This window comes from Solea solea, chromosome 6 (genome assembly GCF_958295425.1).
Source record: "Solea solea chromosome 6, fSolSol10.1, whole genome shotgun sequence".
NCBI lineage: Eukaryota > Metazoa > Chordata > Actinopteri > Pleuronectiformes > Soleidae > Solea > Solea solea.
The window spans coordinates 4,865,172-4,885,564 of NC_081139.1; the positions used below are offsets into that span (position 1 = coordinate 4,865,172).

At 40.8% G+C, this 20,393-nt stretch overlaps 3 protein-coding genes across 3 annotated transcripts; 1 reads left to right on the forward strand and 2 right to left on the reverse strand.

Annotated features, from left to right (window-relative positions):
• Positions 1-53: 53 nt before the first annotated feature.
• Positions 54-5,179, reverse strand: fam83e (family with sequence similarity 83 member E). The gene is made up of 9 exons (XM_058631701.1): positions 4,702-5,179; positions 4,193-4,339; positions 2,785-2,909; positions 2,271-2,684; positions 1,589-1,645; positions 1,442-1,492; positions 1,133-1,355; positions 835-1,050; positions 54-703 (listed from the first exon to the last, which is right to left on the reverse strand). Exons 1-9 carry the CDS (start codon positions 5,167-5,169, stop codon positions 518-520), a joined length of 1,887 nt encoding a protein of 628 aa, XP_058487684.1. The 5' UTR covers positions 5,170-5,179; the 3' UTR covers positions 54-517.
• A 1,065-nt stretch (positions 5,180-6,244) lies between these two features.
• emp3a (epithelial membrane protein 3a) lies at positions 6,245-10,240 on the reverse strand. Its single transcript, XM_058632002.1, has 5 exons — positions 10,143-10,240; positions 8,552-8,654; positions 8,087-8,189; positions 7,816-7,956; positions 6,245-6,799 (listed from the first exon to the last, which is right to left on the reverse strand). The coding sequence occupies exons 2-5, from the start codon at positions 8,627-8,629 to the stop codon at positions 6,624-6,626; spliced, it is 498 nt and encodes a 165-aa protein (XP_058487985.1). The 5' UTR covers positions 8,630-8,654; positions 10,143-10,240; the 3' UTR covers positions 6,245-6,623.
• A 1,289-nt stretch (positions 10,241-11,529) lies between these two features.
• Positions 11,530-20,372, forward strand: si:dkey-264d12.5 (myosin-9). Its single transcript, XM_058631134.1, has 18 exons — positions 11,530-11,661; positions 12,852-13,028; positions 13,146-13,266; positions 13,721-13,959; positions 14,287-14,373; positions 14,609-14,774; positions 15,021-15,071; positions 15,361-15,476; positions 16,468-16,599; positions 16,743-16,841; positions 16,976-17,016; positions 17,108-17,189; positions 17,294-17,367; positions 17,974-18,115; positions 19,379-19,500; positions 19,595-19,712; positions 19,953-20,011; positions 20,094-20,372. Exons 1-18 carry the CDS (start codon positions 11,647-11,649, stop codon positions 20,185-20,187), a joined length of 1,935 nt encoding a protein of 644 aa, XP_058487117.1. The 5' UTR covers positions 11,530-11,646; the 3' UTR covers positions 20,188-20,372.
• The last annotated feature ends 21 nt before the right edge of the window (positions 20,373-20,393 follow it).

Sequence of the window (20,393 nt, forward strand, 5' to 3'; positions counted from 1 at the left end):
TATGATAATCTCTACACTTTATGACAAAATCTTTCTTCAAAACCATCAAAAAATGCTTTTCTTTTTTTTAATCACTTCATCAGCAACCTAGTATCACTTTACCCCGTCTTATGTACAAGAATCCAACACGTCAGAAGTAATTCACAGCGACAATAAGCATACAAAAGCATACATGTTGAATCCAAATATAACATACAACTATATCCATATACTGAAGGTTTAATAAAATTGCTCTTTTCAATGGTTAGAAAAACAATTCATTGTGAGCATCAAGAACAGGAGACTTTATTTATTTAAACATTACATAAACTAAAGTACAGCACCGGGCGCGCTGTATACAAGTCAGACACATGTAATCATCAGATTCAGTGGGACATCACATCAAAAGATATTACTGTAATAATACATGTTTCTTTTTTTGGCTTATTTTAGGTTATTAACACTGAAAAGGGTCATAACTATCCACTGACTGCTGCCTGTCGTAAAAAAAATTATGTATTATTGTTGTCTTCGCTCCTCATTCTTGTTCCAGTTCCCTCTCTGCCAGCGACCTCCTCCACTCCCTGTTGAGGCCGTAGTTGGAATTGCGAGGCCTCTCTCTGGGCAGAAAGCTTAACGGAGTTCTGTACAATGCCGATTTCAGCTCGTCGTTCCTCTTCTTCATCAGAGCAATAGCAGGTGTCATGTGACCGGGGTCAAAGAACTGTTGAAGTAACAGACATCTTGTATCATGTTGATTTAGTGACACGTTATTTAGCAGTGTAAAAAGTAAAATGACTTTTTTTATAAGTATTTCTCCTCCTTCAGGGAATGAAGACAAATGTTCACACTTACACCACTCTTGAACCGTGGCACTGGGACTCCTCTCTCATAATTTCCGTCTGCTTTGTGTACACTCAGGTCCATCATGGATTGGCTCATTTCTGACGTGGCAGCGTTCGATCCCCTCTTGACCATTCGCGACGTGCTGAGCTGAGGCTGGACCCTCTTCATAATGTCACTCAGAGAGTTGGAACTCTCCGGCTGTGGCATCATCAGGATGATGGGTTTCTGTGAGCAGAGAAAGGCATCTCAGCTTCCTCAGTGGATACATTTACATCAGTGTTTAGTCAACAGAAAGGCAGTGACTCACTCTAGAAGATGGTGTGTTCTCCAGTTTGGAGGTAGTTTCCTCCAGAATTCTCTCCCCCTCCCGCCACGAGGGCTCTCTCCTCTTTGTAGAAAAAAGCATGGGCATGTTGTGCATCGGTTCTGCTGTTTGATCACCAAATCTTGTCGCTGTGCTGTCATCTATGTTGCCTCTCATCTCTGCGGACAGTTGCCTGGAAATGTTTTTTTCCAATATGTGGTCCACCCTTCAGACGAAAACAACAACATTTTCTTTGGGATGTGACATTTCTTAACCAACGTCTTCAACGCGTCTTTATCTTTTGCTCATTACCGTCTCATTCTCTCCGGAGTTAGATCTGTCGATGGCGAGGGCTGAGTGTTGCTACGGAGACAATCAAAAGAAATATTTGAGTACAACATCAAAACAAGAAAAGCTATAAAGTCGGTAGACTTTAAATGTAGGTTGCACAAGACTCACTTGAATATTGATTTATCGGGCATATGGTTAGTCACTGGAAAGGTGGTTTCGAGTATCCTGTCGAATACAAAGAGGGTTGAATAATGTCCACTAAACAATCTTGAGTACACAAAAAACAAGTTTAAAAACTAGACATGTGGACATTTCAAGGTGAAACTGCAAATAAACTTGATTCAAAGACTCGCCACTGGCGTCCAAGCCTGGTTAAATGTCCAGTGTGTGACATTTAAGACTCCTCTGCACTCACCTCTATTTCCCAAGTGTGTCAGGGAACTACAGTTTCCTCCACATGCCACAAATGATGTTGTTACCCTTCATTTGCATAGTAAACTTGCTCGTTTGTGTGTTTAAGTTACTGTCGAAAAACATTATGGTGCATGCGACGGCCTAAAGCGTCTACTGTATCTAACCGTGCCTGTCTTTCACCTTGTCTGATGTGAGTGTTCTTTTGTGTTCTCTCTCAGAGAACTTTTGACATCACTCGATTTACATTTTCAATAATGGACAATCACGTTCTTGTCCAGATTGTCCAGCGATTAAATGTCCAGGTGTAGCCAAAATGTGTTTCTATTTAAAAGTCATGCCCGACACCTTTAAAGCAATTATACACGTATACAATCATTTCTGCCAGTAAAACCTAAATGTTACAGACTGGACCTTTAAGTCAAGATGATTCCCGTACCTTTTTCTATCCACAAAATGGTGCACGTTGTTGGTAAAAATGTCGGGTTCATTTTTATCAAACACAAAGTTGGTCTTCGGCGGCGTTCCCCTGACCATGATTCCCTCGTCTTGCTCAAAAGGACTGTCCCTGTGCACAACACCCATGGCTTCCCAGTCCAGGAGGGAGTCAGGAGGAGGAGATGGAGGGTTGTTGATCTCAGACTCCAGGGAGAGTTGTTTATAGTGCCGAAGATTTGAGAGGTCTCTCAGACTCTGAGTCATATCGACGCGGCTCCCTGGGACCCTTAATGTGTCTGCAACTGGGTGCGAAGCGGCAAAAAGGATCCTGAACTCTCTATCAAATGAGTCAGCAACCGGGCCTCTCAGAACAGTGATCAGCTGCCGGTGCAGGTGAGCGTCTGTCCACGTGAGGCTGCAATGAAAACACACACACACAGCTTGTTACATCCCTTTGTGTGTGTGTGTGTGTGTGTGTAACCCATTAAGGTTTAAAGCACACTTCTTAACTATACCTGTAGCTGCCATGAATCACCGTCTCCAAATCCACCAGAAGGAACTTGTCTTTCATTTCTCCGGCCACCATCCTGCCTGTCTTCGAACAGAAGGACTTCCCTCCAAGGGTGCGGACTCGCATGTTCTGCAGATCACAGACTATGTTAGATGTGATATTTCACAAAAAAGAAATCCATAATACACCATCGGCCAATCAAAACTGCATTTAGAGATGTCGGCATGGTCAGGACGATGTGCTGAAGTTCAAATGAAGCATCAGATTTGGGAAGGAGGGTGATTTAAGTGGCATGATTGTTGCTGATTTACTATCATTTTCACACTCAACATCTAAAAATCCAAAAAAGAGAAAATATCCAGTGAGCAGCAGTTTGGTTTTTTTGCTGATGCCAGAGGTCAGAGGTCAGAGGTCAGAAATGAACGAACAGACTGGTTTGAAATAACAAAAAGGCAATTGTAACTCAAATAACCTCAGAAAAACTAACTGGGTGCAACTCCAGCCACTTTATTAGGTGTCCTGCGTACCTAATAAAGTGGCCTTTGAGTATATTCAGTATTTAGGAAAAACTGTGTCTCAACATATTGTGATGATTCACAGAGTTTGTCTTAGGTGGAACAGTATCGACTTGAAAGACCTGAGGCAGCAGGTATCAATAAATTCCTCGCTTGTGTTTTCCCTCTCCACATACATTGTGGATTTCAAAAGAATTTTATGAGAATCAAACACAATCTCACAATACAATCTACAGTGTATGAGAGAGGAGTAAAGATCTGTGTTAGTTCTCTGATTATTCAAATGATAAAAGGAAAAACACAGGAAAGTGTTGATTACAACTGTTAATTCACACAAGGAGACCGACTATAAAATAAGCCTGTGTAAGAGTGTTTTGTGGTTGACGGTTATTACAATGTTTCAGTCTGGAACTAATTATAACAGACATACCAGTATAAATGGAAGCACTGAATAACTCTGAATTGTCGAATTACACTGGAATATAACTTTGAATTATCATGAGAGGAATTCATTCATTTCATATTTAGTTCGAGCAAATTTGATACTTTCCACGATTGTATTTCTTTCTGTTCTTAATGCCAGGAAGTAGTTTTCACAGCTAATGTGAAACCACTGAATGCAGCACAACCAGTTTAGCTGAGCGCTGTTAAGTCACATTCCTAACAAGCCAAAGTAAAAGACACACTTTCAGATACCAGATGCACAAGACGCAAGTGAGTAATCGTGCACAGTAGCAGGTGGCATCACAGGTTAGTAAGTATAACCCATCACATAAAGACCCATGGGCCACAAGATGTTGGTTGTGGCTGATAAAAACTCTATGTATCCATCGCTAGGTCAAACAAACACAAGCAGGTGGCTACTAGGTGTGTGCTGATTTGTAGGCGGTGACTCACCGGATGCCTGAGCCTGTTGAGCGTGAAATTCTCCTGGATGGATCTTTGGTTCAGGATGATGTAGACGGGGACAGCCCGAGAGGCAGCATCGTGTAAATCTCCAATTATTGCACCATCTGTCAATCTGTCTGTCACAATGGCTATTACCTGCACAACGCACAGAATGTCACTTACCCTGAAAATGACAACTTACAAAGAGTTGAGACTTACGCACAAACCAAAGCACCTCTTTACCGCTCTTGTTGCTACTATAATGGTTATTAATGTGAGAGGAAAAAGTAAAAATGTACACTGTGCAAGTAAGAGTATAAAAAATATGACTATTTTTTAGTATAAGTACAAGTTGTAGGTGTGTTTTAATGTTGGATTCAGGATTCAAGACTTCTCTATAAGGCCGTTTTAGTGTCAAATGTAAGTAAAGTGAAGTAGAAAAAAACTTATGTACTTTACCTCTACCTACATGAATATTTATGTGGTGAGCATTCATACAATTGATCATATTTGCATACTTGGGTGGCCTTCTGCAAGTGTCGTCGGATTATCTCTCTGATGTGAGGCTCTCCTTCAGCAGGTGGACTGGTGTAGACTGTCGTGCTTCCCGCTGCCACCAAGGGCCCCCTTTCGGGCCAGCCCAGGTCCAGGTCTGGGGCTGGAGCGTCTGAGGGACAGGGGAAGTAAGTGGAACATAAATCCTCCGTCCTTGTGCTGCCCTCCACTCCATCGTCGTCCCACTGCACCTGCAGCTGGCTGGTGTGAAAGTCCTGGGCCCAGCCGCTCAGCTGGCTGACCTCTTCAGGTGACAAGAAGCAGCCGGAGAGCTCTGTGTCGATGGAGCTGTAGAACGCCTCCGGTCCTGCACTCAGAAGTCTCTCCAGTGCTTGTCGCTCCTTCTCACAGTAGAGGAACTCTGGAGAAGACTCAGTCACCTCCAGGAACACAGCTCTCTCGTCGAGGCTCTGCTCTTGAGAGTTTGACATTACTGCACTTCGGAAATATTGCTGATATCAAAGTCTTTACTACTGGCGACAGGTGTGTGACAACAAGGCCATTCCTGGCCAGCTCATGTCCTCCATAAATCTAGATAGACCCATCACTTCATTCATCCTCCCGGCAAAGAAGTCACACCATTCTGCACAGTGGCCACAGAGCCACAGAGCCGCCCAGTCCTCAGGTGTCTTGATGTCGCTGCCTCGTCAGTATCAGGTCGAGTCTTACTGATAAAGCCCGTACAGGGTTCACAAGTTCAGCCGTGAGTACATTTTCGTGTTCTGCAGCAGTTCCTCGGCCCATAAGCTGATGTTGACACTGGAGGAAAATCAACAAGGTGAAGCGATCGGTGTGTCGGCCAGTTTCAGGGAAAAAGTCACAGAGAAAAATAAGTTGTAAAACTCACCTCAAGAGCAGTGCAGCTTATCTCCCGGGATCAGAAGCTGTCAAGAGGCTATGGCTCTTCGTCGTGTGTCCCTCCCCTGTATGTCATCTCCTTCCTCTTAACCCTTCCACTCCTTGTTACAGACATTGTTCTCAGATGCCAGAAATTCTGTGCAGCTGACAGACTGGTGAGCAGCTCAGATGCATGATCACAATCATACTTGTACCTCCCCTCCCTTTAGAGATGCAGGATTAAAAGGAATCAACTCTGATAGTCTAGTTGTGCAACATACATGAGCTGGATGGGCTGTGAGGTCAGTGCTGATTCCACTAAATATTCAAATGTATGCTACACTCTGTACACATTCTCCTATTTACCTCTTTTTTTCGACCGGTCCGGCCAGACAGGTAGGTTTGCAGCAGAGTGAAACACTGCGTCCGCCGTGTCTGACTCCTACAACAGGCGATTCTTTCGTTTTAGCACAAACACGCTGGACCTTGACACCATGAAAGTTATGAAACATTCCTCTCTTATTATACTGCATCAGCATTCCTCACAGCAGAGCAAACAGCAGATTCCACAAAACAATGAAAGAATAAATGATAAAGGGGACACGCCCCATCATACTATCATACTGTGGTTACAAATAAACCACTTGAAACAACATACACAAGTCCAGCTTTGACACAAGTCATGAACTTAGTTTTTTAATAAAAAGTAAAAAATATATATATAACAACACAATCAAATGAGCATGACGGGTTATACATTTGTTGTTGTTAATTATCTATTTCAAAGACCTTCATTGTTACACATTAATAAAAGCATTGTTTATTACACCATGACTCAGCTGAGCTGTTCTTTAATGACAGCGATATTCCCCTTTGATGACACAAATGTCACAAACTATGTAGCACAACAACACAATTGTATTTTATAAAGAGGTATTTTCATTCTCGGGCACCTCTCGGGCACCTCGGGTGGTCAACGTGAACTGGGAAGTGATCGAAGCGAGTGAAACCTTTTCCCTTCCATGATTCCGCTGCATGGTTTCGTAGCTCACTGCTTCTTCCGCAGATGGACGTACAGGACTGCACTGACCAGGAGCATCGGGACACACAGCCACGCCAGGATGAAGCAGTAGCCGAAGCGCCCTCTGCTCAGATCTCTGGAGCCATCGAGGATCTCCTTCCTGTGGAAGGTGAAGATGAGGCAGGCAGCAAAGTCTGTGAAACCTGCGGGGGGGGAAAGAGGAGAAGTTTGTTCCACTTCTTTGTATTTCACCACATTTATACATTTATACATGGCATATACACTCAGAGCTCACTTTATTACTGTGTTTGTTTATTAACTCTTAGTGCAGCAGGTGCTCCCTTGGTAAATTGCTGTGGGAATAATACACAACTCCTTATATGGACATCCTGGGGGTGTGTGTTTACAGGTCACATATTCAGGCTTTAAAAGATGTCTTCTTAAGTATTGTTGAGTCAAAGTTATGACTCATTTTACGTCGCATTTTTAGCAGTGATATAAAGCAGCAATAATTGTCATAAAAAAGTCATACAAATAGACTTTTTTTATTTTATTTTCGTTCATAAAAACGAGCCAAGCGAACTTTGAACTGTGTTTTTCCAAATTTCACAAATTCAATCTGATTTGAAACATTTTGAGTACTTTTTGCTCAGATGTGTTTATATAGTTGGTGAAAATGAAAACTTTTTTCCATCAGATTGCCTAGGTTGTGCTGAAAAAAGGGCTATAAGACACTTTACATTGCACACTCTTATACCCTCTGTATATACTGTATGTTTAAAGTAATGGATAGTATATAGTTTTAGTAATGGAAAAAATATTCTCAGTTAAAAGGTCAAGTGTATAACATTTAGGGAGACTTAATGGTAGAAAGGGAATTAAGATAATAGGCTTGCTTTATGGAGGCTACTATCTTGAGCCGACATGTTTTCTGCAGCCTGGATGAACCTGGATTTGTGATACAATTGGAAGAGAAAATGAAAGAGTGGAGATAATTGAGGAAAAGTGTTTCCATTGTCGTTCATTGGCACGTTTGAGAGAGGGAGGGGTGAGTGGAGTCCATTCTGCAGTCTCACCAATAGATGTCACTAATTCACACTCATTCTTACACACTGAACCTCCGTCATACCCTGAAGGTGAAATATGAATAATGACAATGCCAATCTAAACATTTAAACTTGATTGTGCATAATGGGTGTTATTTTTGCTGTCAAGACACCTGCAAAGGCCTGTAAGAGGCCTGTGAAGTAGAAGAGTCCTCCTTTGGACATGGTGAAGAGCTGGCCCATGAAAACCAAGAAGGAGATGGAGGAGAAGACCACAGAGAGGACCATGAGGGCCTGCATGGACTGCAGCCAGTCTGAGAGAACGAGAACACACGAGTGAATCCAAAATCTCCACACAGCGGTGAAGTGTTCAGTCACACAGATGGTATGAAGATGGTTGACCTCCAAATGTAAATAACTATAAAACACGGCAAGAAAATGTACCGCTTTCATTAGTAGAAGCACACAGCCAGGTGTCTGAGGCGTTGTCGTGGAAGCAATTGTACCAGAGGTCTGTGATCTCTGAATCTGTCCAGATCCACCAGGACTGACGGAAGAAAGAAAGAAAGAAAGAAAGAAAGAGTTATGTTGATGTGCAGCATGTTTACTCTACTGTGGTGTCAAATATCACAAAATGTGTTGTCATTCAAAATCAGATCTCAATACCAGACAGTTAATGTCATCAGCGACAATGAGCCGACAGACAGACGTGCTGACTGAGATCTGCTGTTACAACGTGTGCTGGAAGTGTGTGTGTGTGTGTGTGTGTCTGTTTTGTGTTTGTTCAATGAATGACGACATGTTGAGATCCAAAGTGTCACAACAGATTTAATGAAACAAATATGGAATAAATATGAGGGCACAAAGTTACAGTGACATCTACTGTTCGAAGAGTGCAATGAAGCTCACCTTCTCCAGGGTGGAAATGAAGAGCATGGCCAATGTGACCAGATGCAGCACGGTGATGGGCACGAGGAGGAAACCCATGACTGTGTGTACATATGCAGAGAGTCTGATGGTGTAAAAAACAAACACACCTGTGATATTATTATGATTACAGATCGTAATACAAGGCTGTCGAGCATGTATTCATCCAGAAGCAAAGGCAAATGAGCACTGCTACGTGAAGAACTGTCCACAAACAGCCGATTTCCCCAAGCAATGGCCTGAAACAGTGAAGTCTCTCTGGGGGGAAACACTGTCATCATGCGTCTCAGCATCTACACTCACAATCTCTGCTTGTTAGACGCTGTCCAGCCTCTGAAGAACCCTGACCTCCATGAACAAGCTGTAAAGTACATGGCTTTTAATGTAACTTAAGTATCAAGTTATTCTCTGAAATAAAATATAGTTAGAATGTTTATAAAAGGAGGAGGAGTTAGAACTGAGCAACAGTAGCTCAGAGGTAGAGCAATTCATCTTTCAGCTGGAAGGTTGTGGGTTAGATTCCCGGCTCTGCTATAGTCTACATGCCGATGTGTTTTCCTGAGCAAAGCACTGAACCCCACGTCGCTCCTGACAACTGTGATGGCAGCGTGTGAATGTATGAAAGATGAGTGATAGAAATTGCTCTGCACATACAGTAAATGTGCTGTATGACAGTGTGTGAGTGAAAAGAGCTTTTTAATTTACCAACTTTCTGATTTTATGTGGTAGTAACAAGCACGGGGATAGTTAAGGGAAATGTAGTGGAGTAAAAGTAGCTAGAAATACAAATAACAAAGTATTTAAGTACAAGTGTTGGTGCTTTGTTACATTACAACACTGTGAACAAGCATGTACCATAAAACTTTATCTGATACATATTAAAAAAGACAATACTGGAGGGAAAAAGAGGCAAATTTTGTATATTTAATGCTCAGTACATCACGTATGACAATTTAATGAAGGAACGTTTTGGAGGACAAAGAGGAAGTTGCAATATTGAGTAAGAATTGCTCATGTTTGGTTTCATTTCTCCCAGATACAGTTGTTGAAGTAAACAAAAGAAAGAAGTGGCCTATAATTAGAATATTATACATCAGGGTATTTTTTTTAAGATAGTATGGTTATGAATAAAAAAAGAATCCCACAATCGTGTATTGATATGTGATGCTTGGCCGTAAAAATAGTTTGTCGTGGCTGCTGCAAGAATATGAAAAGCATTAGATCTTTCACTCCTTTCCTTGTCTTTCCCACCCAGCTCTGCCCATACAGGGGGAAATAATCACTGTTGCTATTAGACTGTGGACATGGTTCCAGGGAGGCATGTGTTTGATTACATATACTCTTCTACATCTGGTTTATGTGACAGCTTGCGGTTTCTGGCACAGACCGAGTTCATCGCGGCGGAAGAACGAGAAAGGCATCCCAGACAGAGACATTCACTCTTGACCACACTTGGGTGTGACCCGCATCTCATTAGGCGAGACATGTATATAATAAGCTGTGCCACACAGCAATTAAAAAAAACCCAAACCTGTTTAATCTATTCAGTTATTTTTGATGATAGAGTTCTTACCCTTCAGCGTCTGAGTCTTTACCCTATCCTCCCTTTGAGCTCTTTCCTCCTCCCCACAGACGTTTTAGCTCCAAAACTTGGAGAGAAGGGTACAGGGGAAAAAGGAATGTGGAGTCAGATATAGGAGGAGTCCTCAACACCCATTTCCTCTCAACTTTTCCTGCCCTCCCCCTCAAATGTGTGCATGCTGGACCAACTCAGCAGCAAAGAAAAGAACCCAAAACAAAACAGAAACTCCTCTGGGCCGACGCAAAAACAGAACATTTAACTGCACACGTGTGATCTGCATCAAAACAACAAGTTAAGGGTGGAATAATATGCTTAAATCTACTATTCAGAGAAGAACACACTCTGTGTTAGATGCGCAGGTTGCCAGTGTTTTTGTTTTCTTTTTGTTATTAGATCCACACGTTTGTGCCAGTGCTGCACATGCATGCACTCACTCACTCACTGAATGACTCTCAACGACGGCATGAAGAGCACCACACAAATCCTTCAGGGATGTGATTACATGGGGAGGGAATTTGGAATGATTGCGGTCCACTCTTGTCCGTAAACATGCAGGAAATCTAATCTATGACCACCCAAGACACAACAATCAAATCACCAGAGACGACTTCAAATAATGTGGGACGTTTCTATACACAGAACTAGAAACTCTGTGTTTTAAATTGAAAGGGGAAACAATATATAAAAGTCAAATCTCCCATTGTGGGGAATTATTTATGACTTAATAAAGGTGGTTCTCTCTCTCTCTCTCTCTCTCTCTCTCTCTGGTTTGAAAGTGCTGTATTTATTATATTTGTGTTTTGTAGTTTTCATATTATTAACTTGTTTTAATATTATGTATTATATTCAAATTTTTTACTTGAATTTCTCAAGGTTGGATCAATGAAGTTTAATCTAATTGAATCAAATCATCAGCCTTTTTGATTTTCTGAATAATTTGAGCAGATAATGAAGCAGATCTTTAAATTTTAGTGTTTTGTTGTTTGTTTGTTTTTTAAACTCAGATGAAGAGTAAGTTTGTTGTCAACATGACACAGATCCTCGTTTTTAAACGGTTGTTTACCACTGGCTTTTAACTATTCACCCATTTGAATGTGTCCCCGTGAAGATGCCTTCAGGGACTCAGGGACAATGGACAATCACAGAGAGCAGCAGCAGCAGCAGCAGCAACTGTGAGCGTCAGAGTGCAGAGAAAACGGTATTTTTCCAGGACTTTACTCCTCCAGCATCACAACTTCACACGATGTAACTCACTGCTGTGACTGCGCTTGTAACGTAGAAGGAAGATTTGCTGGTTTTTTGATTTGCTTTTTATTTCACGGTCTGCTCGGTTTACGTCGCTCGTGTGTTCTGGAAGGCAACGCTACGTGTTTTTTTTTTTTGTTTTTTTTTTTTTTTTACGACAGTGACAGTTTGACTTTTACTTTTCGTGGTTCGGTTTTGAGAAGAAATAAAAGTGACTTGCAGCCGGAAATTGGAGTCTTCCTGTAGACAAATGGAACAGATAGAGGTAAAGGACGTATTTATACACACACACACACACACACACACACACACATATATATATATATATATATATATATATATACATACAAACATACAGAGAGAGAGAATACTGAAGAATACTGAGAATACTGAAATATTCTACTTAAGTAAAAGTAACACTGTTGTGATTCATTTTTACTGAAGTATAAGTAAAAGTACTGGTCTAAAAATGTACTCAAGTAAAAAAAGTATCTTGTTTAAAATGTACTCAGAGTAAAAGTTACTTAGTTACCTTTTTAACCAGGTTGTGGTTCTTTCTTGTGTTGTGCAAAAAGGACAAGAGGACACAAATCGCACGTTAATTGTTTTTAAACAAAGGCAAACCTTTACAAATTAAAGTGCTGACAAAATTATTTTCTTTAATTATTTCTTTATGTATGTATGTATGTATTTGTTTATTTATTTATTTATTTATTTATTTATTTTATTTTATTTATAATTTAAATTCAGGCCTTTTTCACTCAGTAACGGATGTGATTCTTTTTGGGGCGATGAATGTGCAAAAACCCTGTTGAGCGATGGACACTTCATTTGTCAGATTTTAGATCTGATTTTAGTTACATATAAGTGGACAACGTTGTTTACCAGAGTTTGAACGAGGAGGAGAGGGGATGCTTGTCATCACTCACAATAATCTTTTCTTGCTCTATTTGTGGCTCTCTATGAAGATGTTTGGTTGTCATATGACTAATAGTTTGCTGGCCACTGACACCGTTTTCCTAACATTGTTTTTCTGGGTTTCTGTGGCATTTCCAAACTTGCAGATGAAACCAAATGTCAAGGTGTGAAGCAATTTGGAGTGTACAGTGAAAGATAAAAGTTTAATTTAATTTAATTTAATTTAATTTAATTTAATTTAATTTAATTTAATTTAATTTTATTTATTTTATTTTATAATTTAATTTAATTTAATTACATTTAATTACATTTTGATTTTTGGTGTGTTTGCAGTTTGGGTCAAGTTCAAAACCAGTTAATGCAGGTGAGGTTTAAGGGGTACTACATCATTTCAACCTCAAAAAACACAAACTGTCGCTTCAATTTCCTCTATTCAACTCTTCTATATCAGTAAAATACCTATATATATTATATATCCCTCCAATAATGCAGAGTAAGTAACATAGTGAGTTCACATGTCATCGTTGTCGTCCACAGGAAGAGCTGGAGCACATGTCCTCATGGCTGACTGAGCAGGGATTTGCTCCTGACTCCTCTCAGGAGGCTCAGCTGTGTTTTCTGTGGCGTGTCCTTGAGTGTACGAGAAGCCGTCTGAGCAGCGTGACAAGGGACCAGGACATGCAGCGCTCGCAACACCTCGCAGAGATGACAGAGGTGAGTTCTCACTGCTGACACCCGCGTTTGTCAGCTCGAGTGACAATGTGTACAAGTCTGGGCCTGTGTGCTGTCTGTCTGACTGTCTGTCTGTCTGTCTGCCCGTCTGTCTGTGAGGTACACAAGTCCTTGGAGCAGATCCGCATCTTTACGGGGCACAAAGACGTTTTGGCTCAAGAGATACAAGAGGAGAACGATCGGCTCAAGGACCAGCTTCAGCAGCTGATCTCCCTTCAAGGTTGGGAATGTTTAATAATCCAAATACTATTTGTAACCCATATATAAGTGTTTTTACTCTCGTAACTCGCAAAATGACATGCAACTGCTTTAAAACAAACAAACATGAATCCACAGTATCCATATGTCACTTTTATTCATATTGTAAATATTTTTTAGCAGAGCAGGCAGAGCATCCTCCTTAATTCATTGCATGTTTTACTCTGTAACTCTGTGCATGTAACTAATAAAAAATGTTTTATTATTAACTTTTAATCATTCCTTTGAGTAAATTGACTTCTTTTTAGATTGTTCTGCTTCTTGATAAATCAAAGGGATGTGTAAATCAGAGTACTGTATAATAAAAGCCATTGATGGGGTTCATTTGCATAAGATGGAAACTGTAGAACACTAAGCTGCATTTTTAGCTGCAGTGAAAATGTCTAATAAAAACATCCTTCTCGCTCCTCTGACAGACGCCCAGATAAGCGAGGTGGCTAAAATGCTGTACCAGCAGGGTCTCACTGAGCTGATTCACAGCAGCCCCAGTGAGCAGGTGGCATACCTCCTGGTGGAGAGGGCCTCCATACTCGAGACGAGCGAGGGTCCCATCATCAACAACAACAACAACAGCAGCATGGACAACTCGGCTGGTGCCGGAAACACAGCCGGACGGCAGGGGTCGGAGATACAAGCACACGGCAACGCACGACAGGTGAGGAGGAGGAAGAAATTTGACAGTTAACAAACAAAAGAGAGTCTTGGACAACAGGTGACAACGTATGTCTGGATAAATAATGTCAATGTAAAATAGTGTTTCTCAGTAATTGATGTGTTTAAATCTCATGATGCACACTGGAAGTGATTAGTTTTATGCCATGACAGCTGAGGCAGCAGCAGCATTGTAACAGTGAAGCGAGAGTGTGACACAAAGAAGCTCCCACAAAAAGTTTTCCACCAGTATTTCAGCAGTTTGTAAACTTTTTGTTTTGTTTTTTTTAGTGTTTTCTCCATTATCTGATCATATACTTCTTCCCACAAGGGGGCGCTACCACATCATGGCCACAGCTCATGGAGGAGACTCCTGGGACTCCACAAAGCTTCACACAGAAAACATGGTCTTACTCCTGTATGTACCTCACTGTTTTTGCATCTCTTTAAACACTGACAAACACTGTGCTCCGCAGCTCATTAACTTACTGCTCGCCCCCTTTTTTTGTTCCATTGTTATAAAATAAATGTCTATGAAATGTGATAGAAGATGCACAAATCTGAGCATAATCTAACAATCAAAAAGTAGAGTCGTTTATAAAGTTTCAAACAGAAAAAAGGGGCCATTTGATGAGTTGTATTCATCTCTTCAGGCCGAGGCCAGACATTCGACCGAGCAGTCAAACAGTATGGACAGGAAGTGGTCTCGTCTGGAGCGGGATCTGGAGGAGGGATCCCGCCGATTGGCCATGGCCCACACTGAGATCCGACGTTTGACCGATGAGCTGGAGTCTGCACGCTTGACCCAAAGGGCTTATGGTGAAAAGTTGCCTGCATCATTCTCACAGAGATTTCTCATAGTGATAATCTTGGTCTTTAACTTAGCATTAAATCAAGCTTGCCACTGGTTCTTAAGAAAAGCAAACACCCAGTTTTCCTATAAATATTTGTATGTTACTGCATTTTCACAAGTTCTTTTTTTATCACCACACAATACCCCGGGGAGAAAATGTGAAGTTTCAAAAACTCTGACAGCGACACTTTTTTTTTGTTTTTGTTTTTCAGAGTCTGAGCTTCAGGCGGCGCAGCAGGAAGTAGAAAAACTGGAGAAGTGTGGTGATTTTTTTTTTTTTTTATGTGTTTTCCAAAATAATTGCTCTATGTTACTGAGTTTACTGAACATATACTATATCTATACTGTTTACTTCATTACCCCAGTGAATCAAAAGAATGGGCTGTTGATTTTTGTCATTGACATCATTTTTTAGAGTTGTTGTTCTTTAAACGCCAATGTGAACTCAAGGATGAAAGCAAACAAACAGCTTCCAATTACAGATACAGTGAGATGTGTTATAATTCATTCATGTCGTCTGACGATCACATGATCTGACCTTGTTTCGAAAAGAAATGGTCGAAGTGCGAAAGGAGAAAGAGCTGAATGATCGTCTGGACCTGGAGATCAGAGCCTTGCGGGTCAGAGTCCGTGCCCTGGATGCAGAGAAAAGCTGTCTGCAGCGGAAGGTAGGATACAACAAACATAACAATGCCATTATATTCACGATTTATCTTTGCAGCAAATAATTACACATTTTTTCGTTGTGGCTTTAATCTGGTACTTCATTACAAATGATTAAGTAGAGAAGGCACTCGGAGAGCTCAAATCTCACTTAGTTAATATTAACAACTGTTTTAAACGCATACTGAATCTGGATCAGCCTAACCTTAACCCAACCTACATCCACCCAAATATAATGATGCTTTTTGAGTGTTGCTGCTCACAGACAGACAAATGTGTCGAAAGAAACACAACCTAATTATATAAGAGGCTGAGTAAACTTGTTTATCTGTTGTATCTTATTTGTGACAACAAAGCAATAGAGTGCAGATATTGCAGTTGACCGTATTTCTAACATCGGTGTCACATGATGGCGACAGTGCCCGAGGATTGGCTGTTTAACCCTTAATGCTCAGGAGCACCCATGGGAAATTGCGGTGGGAATAATACACAACTCCTTATATGGATATCCTGTGTGTGTTTGTATTTATAGTTTACATATTCAGGCTTTAAAAATATGTTGTTTTTTTCGTCTTATGTGTTGTTGAGTCCAAGTTATGATTCATTTTTTATTTGCATTTTTAGCCACAAATTTAATCTGATTTTAAACATTTTGAGTACTTTTTGCTCAGGCGGATTTATGTAGTTGGTGAAAATAAAATAGTTATTCATCAGATTGCCTAGGTTGTGCTGATATAAGACACTTTACATTGCACATTCTTACCGTCTGTATATACTATATGTTTAAATATAGTAATGGGGGAAAAAGCAGCCCAAATGCACGGTGTTCTCAGGGTTAAATAAAAAAAAAAAAAACAATTGCTAAAAAGAAAAACAAACTAAAACCTAGTCCCAGCACAGCCCTACTGCATCACTCTAAGGATGCTCTGAATCCAGATGCAGTTTCTGTTCTGTACACAATATCCACTGTGTTTCTTATGTTTTTTCCCCCCTCAGGTTTTAACTTTGCAGAAGGAGGTGGTTCGGTTAGAGACAGAGCTACAGGAACAGCAGCAGCAGCAGCAGCAGTCTGAGCGGCAGCTCCACGCTGTGCAGGTCCAGCTTGACCAGACTAATGAGCTGGCTGAAGTAAGAAAGATTTCCCCCGTCACCAGCTCCGTGTTCCGTTCACATAATAGAATGTTATTGTCAGACACATCAGTATCGGCTGACACGGAGATGAAAGTTTTTGTGAATACGTGCCTGAGTGTCGCTCTTGTCGCACTTTTTAGTGTCGGGAAACTGAACTGAATCAGAGCCATCGGGTACGCAGAGATTTACAGAATAAGCTCAGCACTCAGGAGATGTGTCTTTTGGACAAGGACACAGAAGTGAGTGATCAGCATATTTAAATACTATTTCAATAACAGATAACCAAATACATTTATAATAGAAATAAACTGCAGTGGCAGATTATTGCATCTTTCTTCTTACATAATGTCAAAATGTGTTTGTATGCTTTCAGATGTGTTACTTGAAGCAGCATCTGGATAATTACCTGCATAAGTATGATATTTTACCTTATATCTTCCAAATATAACATGCTTGTCGATGTAATTGTTTAACCCTCTGTGTGTGTGTGTGTGTGTTAAATCAGGCAGCTGGAGAAGGAGACAACACTGATATTAGATGACAGTGAGCAACAAACACAGTTGAATGAGGAAAGCGAACCACATCAGGTAATATCATATGTCCAGAACTATGTTGGGTTATGGTTGCTCATGTTATTAACTGTGAATTGTGAAACCATCAAACGGCTGACGTTGGCGTTTCTGATTCCCAGTCCACCCGGGACGAGTGTGAGACGCTCAAAGCGGAGATCTGTGAAACCCTCAAACGCCTCGACAAAGAGCGCAGGTGATATGTCTGTGATGTTGCTGCCACGTGAGGGTCGCGGGATGTACCCTGGACACATCGCCAGTCCATCACAGAGACAAACAACCATGCAATCTCACACCTACAGTCAATTTATAGTGTCCAATTTACCTAATCTGCATGTTTTTGAGGGGACATTGCATTGACTTACATTCATTTCTTGGAGACTTACTCTAACCTTAACCACAATTACTACTGGCCTAATCCTAATCCTAACCCTAACCTCAACCTAACCATGAAACATATCTTCACCTTAAAATGTAGTAATTTACGTTATGGGGACTTGCTTTTTGTCCCCACAAGGAGGACAAGTCCCCATAATGTGACTGTGTAAACAGGTTTTGGTCCCCACAACATTAGTAATACCTGGTACACACACACACACGGGGAGAACATGCAAACTCCATGCAAAAAGACCCTTTTTCTGACCAGGTCTCAAACCTGAGTTTTCTTCCTGCAAAGGCAACTACACCAACCACTACACCGACTGTGCGGCCTCTGAATAACTCATGTATTCAAAAATGACAACATATGAATATAGTATATATGATACTATATTCATTATGTTTTGTGTTTAATCATTTACAGTAAATACCACGCGATGAAGGAAAAACACAAAGCCAGAATGTGTTCTGCCAAGCAGAAGCTCGATGATGAAACCACGTGGCGGGATGAGAGGATTAAAGGTCTCGAGCGGGAATTGTCCTTGTGTTCCCATTCGTTAACAAAGGTAATAAATCTGCAGCGCTAGGAAGTGCGTTATTCACATCAATGCATGTCCCAGATTAAGGGAGAACTGCAACAAAGGCTTCTCCTTTATTTTATCTGCAGCTTTTTTCAAGCTTCTCTGCCTTGAAAGCAAAACAAAGGCACCTGAGGGCATTCATCCAAATGTCAAGAAATGCAAATAGTTACCTTGTAGTTGACTGTGTGAACTTGTATAACATTTGATTTGAACAATTCACTTGTGTAAAGTTTGGTTAGTAATGATTCATTAAAAACAGGCTTGAGTTATTGTGATGAATCTAAACTTTTCCCGTTCCAAACTACAAAAATTCAAAAATAGATCACACATAAATAAATCATTTTGTTTCCATAGCAGCCACTTTGACATATTTTAGTAGCAAAATCACAGGTGATACTGAGGATTTTAATAATGATGGCTCTGGTCAGGACAGTGTGGCAGTAAACCTGCATGCTTGCTGAAACTGAGTAAGCTAAATGGAACTCAGACATCATTAACCCTTTAACACCTAAGCCTTTTTTGGCTTATTTTAACCATAAAAGGTCCAGAAAATGTCCCGTAACCAAGTGCTTTTGCCCATTTTTCCAGAATAACTTTCAATATCTGGCAGTTATTTATAATTTCCTGCATGTTAAAATAATATTGCAAGTATTAACGATTTAAAATGAAGGAAAACAAAACGTTTTATTGAGAAAAAACACCGTGGTTGTACACGAACACCAGATTTTGCGTGTTAAATTTGAATACTATAATACTATAATATAGTCTGCAATACGCTCGGTTGTTAAAGGGTTAATTTGCTTATTTACACCTGTGCTTTTCCTGCTGTGTTAAAATGGCTTCTGTGCTAAAGGTTCATTAGATAACCATCCATCCATCCATTCAATCATCATCATCTACCGTTTTATCCTCCAAAAGGGTCGTGGGTCACTGGAGTCGATCCCAGCTGACACAGGGCAAAAGGTGGGGTACACCCTGGACAGGTCGCCATTAGACACCCATCAACACTTAAAAAAAGAAAAAAAGAAATGAACAACTCTTCCAAATGATATCAAAATAGACAATACATGTGGAAATCATGTCTCCACCAGAGGCAAGACAACAAGGGAAGCGCTGAATGGTCTAATATGCACTGTTGTATTTACATTTCATTACTTAACGTTCACTAGAACGTTAAACCACCGCTTCTTGTCCCCAAATCTTACCCAATGCTTGTTTTAAATGAATATATTCATTCGTACTTTCCAGGTGAAGGAGCTCGTGGCGAGCGTAACTGTGGAAAATGAGAAGCTGCTCAGCGAGAGGACGGGCTTGTTACGAGAGCTCAGCGAGAAGGACGGTGACCTCACTGCGGCTTCGTCCAAACGCAGGTATTTAAACTCCCAAAGTCGACGCTTCAGGAAAGTCGTTTAGGAATTTAGCTTGTTGGTGATAACGATCAGAGGCGTTTGTTGTGATGTTAAGGGTGGACTTCCTGGAGGTGGAAAACAAGAAACTGGGAAACCAAATAATCCACTTGTGCAGCCAGCTTGCCGTCCTGGAGCGACGCATGCAGAACATGCAGTCACAGCATGTTGCTGAGGTGCAGTATATTGGGCACAACTAAACCTATTAATTAAATTATTGAAAATTCTGTAACCACACGATCTTAAACTGTATATAAATGAACTGTAATGGCACATAATGTCCTCTGGGGGGTTTCAAACCCAGTTGAAATCATTCTGTATCAACATTTTTTATTCAAGATGCGTCTCTGATAGTGAGATACTCACAGTTTTTAGTTTGTAATCGTCTAACAAAGAGGCTTACTTCCTATCTTTAGGAGCTGAAGAAAAAATACAATCCTGATATTACTACACCTCCCTCTGTGCAGTCTTCAAGGTAGGTGTGATTGCATGAGAGAACATAAAAGCACACATACGTATATAATAAATGTCCGGTAACTCTGACTGTGTCCGTGTAGCGTGACGACACCGACGCCTTCTAAATTCCAGATCTTGCTGGATCACAAGGACGTGACCTCATCATCACCGCGTCCTTTGATCCCAGTTACCTGAATCTGACCTCTGCCCAGAGATGCACACACCAATCTGCTGCTGCTGCTGCTGCTGCTGCTGCTGCGGCTCCACCACCACCTGCACTCAGCACTTAAGTTTTATCTTTCAAAAAACATGTATATTATTGTATTTATGCTATTTTATTTATCAGTAAATGAGATTAATAAAGAACAGAATGAGCCATTTTTGAGTCTCTGTTTTAAGTT

Coding starts and splice junctions, on each gene's coding strand:
- fam83e (XM_058631701.1), bottom strand. CDS start 5,169: ATGTCAAACTCTCAAGAGCAGAGCCTCGACGAGAGAGCTGTGTTCCTG. Junction 1,493..1,588: donor CCCGATAAATCAATATTCAA/GTGAGTCTTGTG, acceptor TTGTCTCCGTAG/CAACACTCAGCCCTCGCCAT. Junction 1,356..1,441: donor ACTCCGGAGAGAATGAGACG/GTAATGAGCAAA, acceptor TTTCGTCTGAAG/GGTGGACCACATATTGGAAA.
- emp3a (XM_058632002.1), bottom strand. CDS start 8,629: ATGGGTTTCCTCCTCGTGCCCATCACCGTGCTGCATCTGGTCACATTG. Junction 8,190..8,551: donor TCATTTCCACCCTGGAGAAG/GTGAGCTTCATT, acceptor TTCTTCCGTCAG/TCCTGGTGGATCTGGACAGA. Junction 6,800..7,815: donor CCTCTTACAGGCCTTTGCAG/GTGTCTTGACAG, acceptor CCCCCCCCGCAG/GTTTCACAGACTTTGCTGCC.
- si:dkey-264d12.5 (XM_058631134.1), top strand. Junction 13,267..13,720: donor GCAGCTGATCTCCCTTCAAG/GTTGGGAATGTT, acceptor CTCCTCTGACAG/ACGCCCAGATAAGCGAGGTG. Junction 16,600..16,742: donor AGACTAATGAGCTGGCTGAA/GTAAGAAAGATT, acceptor CGCACTTTTTAG/TGTCGGGAAACTGAACTGAA.